The sequence below is a fragment of the Entelurus aequoreus genome, linkage group LG14 (assembly GCF_033978785.1).
Source record: "Entelurus aequoreus isolate RoL-2023_Sb linkage group LG14, RoL_Eaeq_v1.1, whole genome shotgun sequence".
Lineage (NCBI taxonomy): Eukaryota > Metazoa > Chordata > Actinopteri > Syngnathiformes > Syngnathidae > Entelurus > Entelurus aequoreus.
The window spans coordinates 40,287,419-40,300,297 of record NC_084744.1 but is presented as its reverse complement, the minus strand read 5'-3'; the positions used below and the strand labels follow the sequence as shown (position 1 = coordinate 40,300,297).

The window sequence follows — 12,879 nt, the reverse complement described above, 5'->3', positions numbered from 1 at the left end:
AGAGACATGACAGGTGGGGCGCGAAGAACAGGAGGAAATGTCACTTTAATTTTTTTCTTTTTTATTATATTCTTAGATTTATTTTTTTTACTATGCTTTCATTTTCTATACACACTGTAAATCACTTTGTGATTCTGTCTGTGAAATCCGCTATACAAATAAATGTAAATTACTTATTTTTCCTGTAGGCTTTAAATTTCTAGGTAGGAGCGAAAGTTTGACAGACATAGCAACAGTAACTAATGGGGGCGGGGCTAAGCGGAACAAACTTTTGCGCGGATGGGTAGCAGGCTAATCAATATCCACTCATCGGGCAGAGAGATGTGTCCATTCTTCTCCCCTTTGCCACATCTTATCTGTGTGAGATAGGCTTTTCAGCTGTTGCTTCACTCAAAACGAAGTACAGGTCTTAGCTGAACGTCATTGAGCATGACTTAAGAGTGGCAGTGTCAAGCATGCAACCCCAATTTGAAAAGCTGTGCAGTGCAAAACAGGCTCAGTGCAGCCACTAATGCACTGAGCCTGTAGTACTGTAAAACTCATGTTCACTTTCCCTGTCTTGCCTAATGCATATCTCCTCCTTTTTTTTGTGTGCAAAGATTGCAAAGTGGCACTTTTATTTTATTTATTATTAAACTTGATGCAAGTTATTTGATTTATTATTGAACTTGATGCAAGTTATAACACTTTTATTTGATTTATTATTGAACTTGATGCAAGTTATAACACTTTTATTTGATTTATTATTGAACTTGATGCAAGTTATAACACTTTTATTTGATTTGTTATTGAACTTAATGCAAGTTATAACACTTTTTTTGATTTATTATTGAACTTGATGCAAGTTATAACACTTTTGTTTTATTTATTATTGAACTTGATGCAAGTTATTTTATTTATTATTGAACTTGATGCAAGTTATACCACAGCTGCACAGTTATTTCATTTATTATTGAACTTGATGTTATTTTATGTTATTGAGTTTGAATGTATACAACTTGATGTTACTTGATGTTCAATAAATTTGCAAATGTTAAGCTTGGCATTAGCGTTCTATTGGGGCGATAGGGGCAGGTGGGGCTTGAAAACTCCCCCTTGTCCAAAGTGGGGGATGACAAAAAAAGTTTGAGAACCACTGCCCTAGTGGCTCCCTGGAGCATTTTTAAAAAAGGATTGAAAATGGAAAAAGATGGGGCAGAAATTTTTTGTTTTGTTTTAGTATGTTTTTTGTTTGAGGACACAAACCTTCCCAATTGTTAGAACTACCACTGTTTAATATGTTTCTGTGTATGCTTCACCGGTGAACATCCTTTTGTCCTACTCATTTCGGCGGTTCTTGAACTCACCATAGTGTGGACTGTGAAGCAACAGTTTGTTTACATGTCAAATCTTCCACTCCTTCTTTGTCTCATTTTGTCCACCAAACGGTTTATACTGTGTGTGAATGCACAAAGGTGCGCTTTGTTGATGTTATTGACTTGTTTGAGTGCTAATCAGGCATATTTGGTCAGAGTGTGACTGCAAGCTAATCAATGCTAACATGCTATTTAGGCTAGCTGTATGTACATATTGCATCATTATGCCTCATTTGTAGGTATATTAGCCCATTTGTATATAATTTAGATTTGCATGTCTCATGACACTATCTGTATGTAATATTGGCTGCATTTCAGATAGCTGTTTGTGTGCCATGTTGTTCCAGACTACAGCAAACATTACCTAGCTTGCCAAAGATTGTAGTAAATCCATTAAAAGAAGACAGCCTGCCGTTTCCTTTAACTTGGACACACACATCTATACCTTTAAATGGCCAAAGCCAGTAATTTCCAGGAGTTATCTCACCTTCTGAGTAGCTTCTGATTTACTAATGGTTTCTAATGTTGTGAAAATGTGTAGAATAAATATTAAATTTCAACATTTCTGTCAACGAAGATTTGCTTCAGCCTGCGACATATAGTCATTTTGATAGTAGGCTAATATAGACACTTACATCATGTGTTGCCTTTATTTTAACACTTATATAAGACTTTTAAATTCATTTTGATAGTAGGCTATTATAGCTAATATAGACACTTACGTCATGTGTTGCCTTCAATATAAGACTTATATAAGACTTTTAATTTTTTGCGGCTCCAGACAGATTTGTTTTTTGTATTTTTGGTCCAATATGGCTCTTTCAACGTGTTGGGTTGCCGACCCCTGGTCTAGTAGAATGCACATGTAATTCATTGGTCAACTCTATGAGGCTCATTCAATCTGTGCTGAGTTTCTTTTCTCATTTGTCTTTTTAGAGGAGTTTGTCCACGCTGCCAATAAGTTTGGTCAGATCACGCCAATGGAGATTGACATCCTGTACCAACTTGCTGGTCTCCACACTCACACAGGGTAGGTTTTAAATACCAATTTGCTATATTATTGTACCGGAAAACATAATATATATAGATGAGATTCCAACATGGGCCAAAAATATCGTATTTCATTCAATTTGTACACATTTTTACCTTTTTTTGTGTGTGTAAATATGATAAAAATGTAATTCCCAATTTTAACATTAGGCACAGCATTTACGGTATACAGTAGTACTTAAACTTACGGGCTTAATTGGGTCTGTGATGGAATGAAAATAATTAAAATCAATTTAATTGGTGCTTGCCCACCAAAAAAGCGCAATTTTAACACGTACCATACAAACTTATAGATAAGAAATATTGTATAAAAATAGTGCAATAGAATGTAAGCCAAGCAAGTACAATAGTTTAATGAAGTAATTGTGTAGCAATAATGTACAGACTTCACCTTTGAGAGTGCACTTCTACAGTAGCTTGTTCCAAATAAGGTAATCAGCAGCCTCTCCATATTTTCATGGCTGTATATCTGCCATTTAGATATTATTGTAACATTCTTAATTGGCGTTAGTCATTCGTCAGTATGGTGCAGACTAGCAGTGATAGCATCAAATTGCTTGGCCACACACTCCATGATGTGTTTTATGACTTATTTCTTTAATTCCAAGAATATCATTCACTGTTTTCTTCCCAGCACTGTCCTTCACATCTCTTCATTTACATGGAAATAAAAAACAAATGAAGTCAGTCTCTAGCTATAAGTAATTGATGTTTTGGGCGCATCTTAATTTTTGTTTGCTTTTAAAGCATAACAATTATTTATCCAATTACGTATCTCAAAATACTTTTACGTTGGTGCACCTTTAAAGGCCTACTGAAATGAATTTGTTTTACTTAAACGGGGATAGCAGATCCATTCTTTGTGTCATACTTGATCATTTCGCGATGTTGCCATATTTTTGCTGAAAGGATTTAGTAGAGAACATCGACGATAAAGTTCGCAACTTTTGGTCGCTGATAAAAAAAAGCCTTGCTTGTACAGGAAATAGCGTGACGTCACAGGTTGAAAGGCTCCTCACATTTCCCCATTGTTTACACTAGCAGCGAAAGCGATGATTACCCCATTAATTTGAGCCAGGATGAAAGATTAGTGGATGAGGAACGTGAGAGTGAAGGACTAGAGTGCAGTGCAGGACGCATCTTTTTTCGCTCTGACCGTAACTTAGGTACAAGCTGGCTCATTGGATTCCACACTCTCTCCTTTTTCTATTGTAGATCACGGATTTGTATATTAAACCACCTCGGATACTATATCCTCTTGAAAATGAGAGTCGAGAACGCAAAATGGACATTCACAGTGACTTTTATCTCCACGACAATACATCGGCGAAGCACTTTAGCGGCGGAGCTAACATGATAGCATCGGGCTTAACTGCAGATAGAAACAAAAGAAATAAACCCCTGACTGGAAGGATAGACAGAAAATCAACAATACTATTAAACCCTGGACATGTAACTACACGGTTAATGCTTTCCAGCCTGGCGAAGCTTAACAATGCTGTTGCTAACGACGCCATTGATGCTAACTTAGCAACGGAACCTCACAGAGCTATGCTAAAAACATTAGCTATCCACCTACGCCAGCCAGCCCTCATCTGCTCATCAACACCCGTGCTTACCTGCGTTCCAGCGATCGACGGAGCGACGAAGAACTTCACCTGATCATCGATGCGGTCGGCGGCTAGCGTCGGGTAGCGCGTCTGCTATCCAAGTCAAAGTCCTCCTGGTTGTGTTGCTGCAGCCAGCCGCTAATACACCGATCCCACCTACAGCTTTCTTCTTTGCAGTCTTCATTGTTCATTAAACAAATTGCAAAAGATTCACCAACACAGATGTCCAGAATACTGTGGAATTTTGCGATGAAAACCGAGCTTTTTGTATTGGATACAATGTGTCCGAATACTTCCGTTTCAACGATTGACGTCACGCGCATACGTCATCATACATAGACGTTTTCAACCGGAAGTTTAGCGGGAAATTTAAAATTGCACTTTATAAGTTAACCCGGCCATGTGTTGCAATGTTAAGATTTCATCATCGATATATAAACTATCAGACTGCGTGGTCGGTAGTAGTGGGTTTCAGTAGGCCTTTAAGTTGCGGTACCACTGTATTCTAATTCTACGTTCAGACAAGTACTGTACTGTATGTGTTGGAATGAACGACACTATCCAGATGATGTCTGCTGATTACATCACTTACTCACTTTTGATATTCATCCTGGCTCTGTTGCAGTATTTATTCCCTTCTTACTCATAGCTTTTCTGTTTTGTAAATAAAACTACTCCCCAGAAAAACTCAGCCTGATTTCACAATATATATCGCGGGCGTGCTATATTTAGTGTTCGAACTGAGAAACCTAATTTTTTTTGCCAATAATCATTAACTTAGAATGTAATGCTTTACATCAGTCCATCTGAGATGAGCTCACGCCCCCCACGGCTGCACCAAATGATAATATAAATACATTTAATAAAGTCAAATACAATTAAGGCAACAAGAGAAGTATCCCACACTTCTCTTTTGTAAAGTAAAATTGTACAGCCGATATGGGCATCTACATCAAGTATATGATTTGCCTAAAAAGCTGGACAGGACAAAAAAAAAAAGATGAGCTCGTCCCAGCGAAGCGTTTCTGGGTGTTGTTGATAAATGGCTTTGCATAGTAGAGTTTTAACTTGCACTTACAGATGTAGCGACCAACTGTACTTACTGACAGTGGTTTTCTGAAGTGTTCCTGAGCCCTTGTGGTGATATCCTTTACACACTGATGTCGCTTTTTGATGCAGTACCGCCTGAGGGATCGAAGGTCACGGGCATTCAATGTTGGTTTTCGGCTTACGTGCAGTGATTTCTCCAGATTCTCTGAATCTTTTGATGATATTACCGAGCTTAGATGGTGAAATCCCTAAATTCCTTGCAATAGCTGGTTGAGAAATGTTGTTCTTAAACAATTTGCTCAGGCATTTGTTGACAAAGTGGTGACCCTCGCCCCATCCTTGTTTGTGAGTGACTGGGCATTTCATGGAAGCTGATTTTATACCCAATTATGCCACCCACCTGTTCCCAATTAGCCTGTTCACCTGTGGAATGTTCCAAACAAGTGTTTGATGAGCATTCCTCAACTTTATCACTCTTTTTTGCCACTTGTGCCAGCTTTTTTGAAACATGTTGCAGGCATCAAATTCCAAATGAGCAAAAAATACCAAAGTTTTCCAGTTTGAACGTTTGAATATCTTGCAGTCTATTCAATTGAATATAAGTTGAAAAGGTATGCAAATCATATTCTCTTTTTATTTACCATTTACACAACGTGACAACTTCACTGCTTTTGGCGTTTGTACGAGGACATACACGAAAACATGTCTACGCGCTTTTATAAGTTGTATGTCAAACATTTAGTAAGAAAACACCTTTGTTGTGGCGTTCATCCAGTTTTCTGGAACATGTTACATTATTAGACGCAGAGCTATATTCTTTACTGGCGTAATTCTCTGCTGTTGTGTGTGTGTGTGTGTGTGTGTGTGTGTGTGTGTGTGTGTGTGTGTGTGTGTGTGTGTGTGTGTGTGTGTGTGTGTGTGTGTGTGTGTGTGTGTGTGTGTGTGTGTGTGTGTGTGTGTGTGTGTGTGTGTGTGTGTGTAGGCGCCTCAACCATGCCGACATCGAGAGGATAGCGCCGCTGGAAGAAGGAGCCATGCCTTACCACCTTGCCGAGGCCAAGAGACAGGTAGCCTGATTGACACCTCGGATCCTGACGCCTTTTATCTGGGCTTCTACTCCCTGACCTCTGCTTCCTCGTTGCTAAGTAGCACACACAAAAAAAAGCAAAGCAAGGAGGATGTTCCGTAAGTGAATGAAGCAGACTGCCCACGTTTTTCTCCCCAAGTGCATTACTTAAACTCCCAGATGAAAGTAGAGTAATTACAGTTAGAGAATTGTTGCACCTCTCAGTGAAAGGCTCTCCCCACACACCCACTGCCGTCTCACATCTGCCAGGCTGATAAAAGCCAGTGCGAGGCTTGGGGATTTTAAGAGGCCTTTAGCGAGGCCTGCTAATGGACGAAGGAGGTGGGGTGGTGAAGGTGGCTGGGAGAGAAATCTTGCCTCCACTGATAGCTCTGTGGTTGGAGCTTCCAGGCCAGTGCTGCTCTTGGGAAGTCTGGAATTTGATTCCTGCGGGGCAATGCTCCAATCCCGAGGCCTGCCTCTTTGCGGATGTACGCTAATTGTTTAAAACCTTTGATCAAGTCCTGGATCTTGATAGCATGCAACTCTGCATCTGGCACAGAGGGTGGGCTGGGGGGGCAACGTGTTGTGCTCATGTCTGGGAGAAGTTACTCACCACTTCAACACACACACACACACACATTCTTGTATGTGTTACCTTCTTGAGACCTCAGAATAATGCCTCCCTCTTTAGGACCACCCTTTCTAGATATATAAAGATTTGTATTTACAACCTTAATAATATATACAAACTATGCAAATATAAAAAATCTTGTTGTGAAAAATGAGTTGGAATTTCACAAAAAAGATTTCACAATTTCACAAGAAAAATGTTGAATTTTGGCAGAATTATAATAAAAGTCGTAATTTTACTCAACGCAAGTCAAAATTTTACAAGAAAAACTGAACATTTGTGTAATATTATGATTAAAGTTGGAATTTTACTCAATGACAGGCGCATTTTTACAAGAAAAGCTTAAAATGTTGACAATTTTATCAAAAGAGTCGTAATTTTACTCCACAAGTCACAATTTTATAAGAAAACTTTAACATTTTGGCAATATTTTAATAATAATTGAAATTTTACTCTGCAAAATTATAACAAAAGTTATAATTTTACTCAAAAAATGTCACTATTATACAAGAACAACCAACAAATTGGCAATATTGTGATGAGTCAGAATTTCATATGACAAATGTCAGCATTTTGCATGAAAAAGTAGTAATCTTACGAGAAAATATTGCAATATTACAGAAACTGAAAAAATATGAGAAATTGTTCCCAATTTTATAAGAAAAAAGTCAACACATTGTGAGAAAAAGACTGCTTTTAGTTTATTTATTTATTTGTTTGTAATTGTTTTTTAATCTTCATTATTTACGGCAGCACGTGGCAGAGGGGTTAGTGCGTCTGCCTCACAATACGAAGGTCCTGAGTAGTCCTGGGTTCAATCCCGGGCTCGGGATCTTTCTGTGTGGAGTTTGCATGTTCTCCCCGTGACTGCGTGGGTTCCCTCCGGGTACTCCGGCTTCCTCCCACCTCCAAAGACATGCACCTGGGGATAGGTTGATTGGCAACACTAAATTGGCCCTAGTGTGTGAATGTGAGTGTGAATGTTGTCTGTCTATCTGTGTTGGCCCTGTGATGAGGTGGCGACTTGTCCAGGGTGTACCCCGCCTTCCGCCCGATTGTAGCTGAGATAGGCTCCAGCGCACCCGCGACCCCGAAGGGAATAAGCGGTAGAAAATGGATGGATGGACCTCATCCAAATTTACACTCCTGCGCGCGCTCTGGGTCCGAGAGCCAGCTCCAGCTCGTGGTGCCCAGGACGAGACTTAAAACCAGGGGAGACAGGGCCTTCTCTGTGGTCGGCCCTAAACTCTGGAACACTCTGCCCCTCCATGTTCAAACTGCTTCCACAGTGGAGTGTTTTAAGTCTCGTCTTACGACCCACTTTTATTCTTTGGCTTTTAACACTACATGAGTTGTGTGGTCTTCTGTCCTCTGTTGTCCTGTGTGTTTTTTTTTATAAATTTTGATTTCTATTTTACTGTTTTAATTGGTTTTACCCTTTAAAATCGTTTTTAATCATATTTATTTTTTATATTGTCTCTGTATTGGTTTTTTATTAATTTATTCTTTGTTTTTATTCAGTCATTGGTGTAGCATAATATTGTTTTTAATATTGTTTTTAATATTGTTTTTAACATGCTGTGCAGCACTTTGGAAACATTCTTGTTGTGTAAATGTGCTATATAAATAAAGTGGATTGGATTGGATGGATGGATATTTACTTCAAGTTATTACTCTATATACATATTTATTTATTTTAATAAAAAATTTGGCCAAAGGAGGCGCATTTAAATTTCTTACACACACTTGTTATTACATATGTTGACCGGAGGGGGAGCACATTTAAAAGCGACTCACGGTCAATTTGAAAAATCCCTCCTTTTTGGGACCCCCCTCATTTTGATAGAATGAGACATTCTCTATTAGATGCAATGTTATTGGGACCATGATTTCGGTCCTAACTTGTTCACCGGTCCTCATATGGAAGCTACTTTTCCTTATTGATGTCTCAAGAAGGGTAGAAATACAAGAACACACGCACACACACACACACACACACACACACACACACACACACACACACACACACACACACTTGTAGATATTTATCTGAACATAGAAAAGGCTTGTGGGTGTAATCTGTTCTCTCTGCACTGCTGTGAAAACAAAAGCCCCACTTTTAACATCAAACATAAGTAAGCAGATACTGATAACTTGAACAAATAAATGAGTTGTTGCAGGCCTCATCAAGTTCACGAGGGTAAAACTTCAGTTCATAGGTGACTTATTGAATGTATTGTCTGCAGTGATGACACACCAGCACTCCTACTGTCCTCATCCCACATCTTTCCTCACGCTCATTTGACCTCCCTCATCTTTATCTGTCACGCAGCATGATCACGAAGCGTCCCGGTCCATCTGGCTCCAGGCTGGAGAGTCTGCCTACAGGTTCAGTCTGGGCTCCATTGCTGGAGGTGAGTGACATGTGGGGGGGGGGGTAACACTAGCCCTGCAGACGCTTGAGCCAAGGGTCCAAGACCTGGCCATTGTGCTGCAGGGCGGGAAGTTGTGATCTGAAGCTCTGGCATTGTGATCTGAGGCTCTGGCATTGTGCGGCCATGCTGCCGTTGGCTCCAGGCTGTCTTTGGGGCCAAAGCTTTGGAATGACACAAACCTTCCGGAACCGCACTTCCTGGAATCTTTGTCCAATTACACTGGAAGGAAGTGACACACAAGAGCCCCTGACATACAGTAACTGGCCAAATAGGTACTTTTACAACTGTTAATAATTGAAACATTTTGGTTAGAATGTCACATTTTGTGTGACATTCTAGTTAGACATACCAGTAACATAAATACTTCAATAAATAAAAATCAGAGGTGTCAAACTTGTTTTTATTGAGGGCCACATCGCAGTTATGGCTGCCCTCACTTGGAACAGTGAATACATATTATATATATATATATATTAGGGGTGTGGGAAAAAAATCGATTCGAATTCAAATCGAGATTTTCACCTTGTGCGATTCAGAATCGATTCTCATTGTTAAAAAATCGATTTTTTTTAATTAATTTTTTTTCTTAATTACATTTTTTTACATTTTTTATTAATCAATCCAACAAAACAATACACAGCAATACCATAACAATACAATACAATCCAATTCCAAAACCAAACCCGACCCAGCAACACTCAGAACTGCAATAAACAGAGCAACTGAGAGGAGACACAAACACGACACAGAACAAACCAAAAGTAGTGAAACAAAAATGAATATTATCAACAACAGTATCAATATTAGTTACAATTTCAACATAGCAGTGATTAAAAATCCCTCATTGACATTATCATTAGACATTTATAAATAACAATAGTGTCACAACACTTGCATCGCATCTCATAAGCTTGACAACACACTGTGTCCAATATTTTCACAAAGATAAAATAAGTCATATTTTTGGTTCATTTAATAGTTAAAACAAATTTACATTATTGCAATCAGTTGATAAAACATTGTCCTTTACAATTATAAAAGCTTTTTACAAAAATCTACTACTCTGCTTGCATGTCAGCAGACTGGGGTAGATCCTGCTGAAATCCTATGTATTGAATGAATAGAGAATCCTTTTGAATCGGGAAAAAAATCGTTTTTGAATCGAGAATCGTGTTGAATTGAAAAAAGAAATCGATTTTGAATCGAATCGTGACCCCAAGAATCGATATTGAATCGAATCGTGGGACACCCAAAGATTCACAGCCCTTATATATATATATATATATATATATATATATATATACACTACCGTTCAAAAGTTTGGGGTCACCCAAACAATTTTGTGGAATAGCCTTCATTTCTAAGAACAAGAATAGACTGTCGAGTTTCAGATGAAAGTTGTCTTTTTCTGGCCATTTTGAGTGTTTAATTGACCCCACAAATGCGATGCTCCAGAAACTCAATCTGCTCAAAGGAAGGTCAGTTTTGTAGCTTCTGTAACAAGCTAAACTGTTTTCAGATGTGTGAACATGATTGCACAAGGGTTTTCTAATCATCAATTAGCCTTCTGAGCCAATGAGCAAACACATTGTACCATTAGAACACTGGAGTGATAGTTTCTGGAAATGGGCCTCTATACACCTATGTAGATATTGCACTAAAAACCAGACATTTGCAGCTAGAATAGTCATTTACCACATTAGCAATGAATAGAGTGTACTCTTCTTTAAAGTTAAGACTAGTTTAAAGTTATCTTCATTGAAAAATAAGGACATTTAAATGTGACCCCAAACTTTTGAACGGTAGTGTATATATATATATATATATATATATATATATATATATATATATATATATATATATATATATATATACATATATATATATATATAGATAGATAGATAGATAGATAGATAGATAGATAGATAGATAGATAGATAGATATGTGTGTGTATGTATTTATGTATATACCGTATATATATGTGTATATATGTATATATATGTATGTATGTGTGTATATACTGTATATGAATGTATACTGTATATGTGTATATATATTTAAATGTGTATATAAATGTACAAGGATTCGCCTCATCATATTGTTACACAATTCCCAATAATTTTTTATTATTCAATTTTTTTTTTTTTTACATACACTGTTAAAAAAAATCTATAGCCTTTGCTGTAAAGAAAACTGTCAGCTCAGTTGCCAGATTTGCTGTAAAATGTACAAAGGTTTTTACAGCACATTACTGTAAATGGAAAAAAAGTACCACTTTTTTTTTTTTTTTTTACAGTTAAATTCTGGTGACTGAGCTGACAGTTTTTACTATAAAGTCTACTGTTGTTGTTTTGCTGGTGTATTGCTGGAAATGAGAAAACGGCTTCACGGATAGTTTTTATGTTTATTTTTTACAGTTGTTAGATTCTAATTGGAGAACCCGTGTTCTCCAATTGAACAGTCAGAGGCCAGGATTTTCTTGAAAGAGTCTCCAAAATGTATTTTGCAAACGTCACAGGTGAAATGTACAGAATTGTTCTCAATCACTGAGCTATGACCGCATGAAATGAGCCTCTGTCAATAATTCTGCATTCTTCTAGTCTACGCAAAACAAAGTCCAGACAACTTCATGGTCGCACGAAGGTGGGCACGAGTCCAAGGGGTAATAGTAGTCCAGGTGGCTTTAGCACAACAAGGACATCAGGAGGCCATGTGTTGATAAGATGGTTGGGCAAAACTATTGGATGCATAATATTACTTTTAAGTTTACGGTACACTGAGAGTCAACATTATTACAGTATTAGGAGTAGCCGTAACAGTTTCATAGTGTTTGCATAACAAGAAAGTCATGCTGACACATGTGTGCAGCAAAGGTTGAAGAGGAAGTTTACTTGAATTGGTTTCTTCATTGTTATGAACTAAATGTATCAAATAGCCCTCGTTCTTAAATGTTGCACTATGTGGCCCTTTTTGAAAAAGTTTGGACACCCTTGTTATAATGCTTTTCCCTCTTCATCACACCTTTCCCACTTTGTCATGACTGTTACCTTTCTGACACAAAAGCAGAAGTCCTACAAGAACAAAGCAAAAACATTCAGCATCTCACTGAGCTGAACTCTCTAAATCTTCTCAAGTCTTGCCAGATATGCTGAAGTCTCACGTGACAACCTGCTCAGTGGCCTTGTGGTAAGAGTGGGTAGGTCGTGGGTTCAAACCCCGGCCGAGTCATACCAAAGACTATAAAAATGGGAGCCATATCCTCCCTGCTTGGCACTCGGCATCAAGGGTTGGAATTGGGGGTTAAATCACCAAAAAATGACCACCGCTGCTGCTCACTGCTCCCCTCACCTCCCAGGCGGTGAACAAGGGGATGGGTTAAATGCAGGACACATTTCACCACACCTAGTGTGTGCGCATGTGTGTGTGTGTGTGTGACAATCATTGGTACTTTAACTTAACACCACGCAGGTTAAATTTTATGGATTTTTGTGCAATGTTCGTCTTATCTTTCCCCTAAATTCTAATGTGACTCCAAATTGTTTGACTGCTAAGAGGATTGCTTGAACATAAAACTCTTTTAAACTAGATTAAGAATCAACTAATTATGTGTGTCATTAGTTCAAGTACCTTCCAGTTAATTGAATGTGTAGTAATTGCCTACATATCATTAGTTAGACT

General features: G+C 38.2%; 1 protein-coding gene across 1 annotated transcript in view; it reads left to right on the top strand.

Moving 5' to 3' along the window:
- The window catches only part of LOC133664893 (electrogenic aspartate/glutamate antiporter SLC25A12, mitochondrial-like), a 69,652-nt gene that overhangs the window by 31,236 nt on the left and 25,537 nt on the right, over positions 1-12,879 (top strand). Inside the window, exons 8-10 of the mRNA XM_062069896.1 lie at positions 2,292-2,385; positions 6,048-6,132; positions 9,098-9,179. Coding sequence (XP_061925880.1) covers positions 2,292-2,385; positions 6,048-6,132; positions 9,098-9,179 — 261 coding nt within the window. The remainder of the gene's footprint in view (positions 1-2,291; positions 2,386-6,047; positions 6,133-9,097; positions 9,180-12,879) is intronic.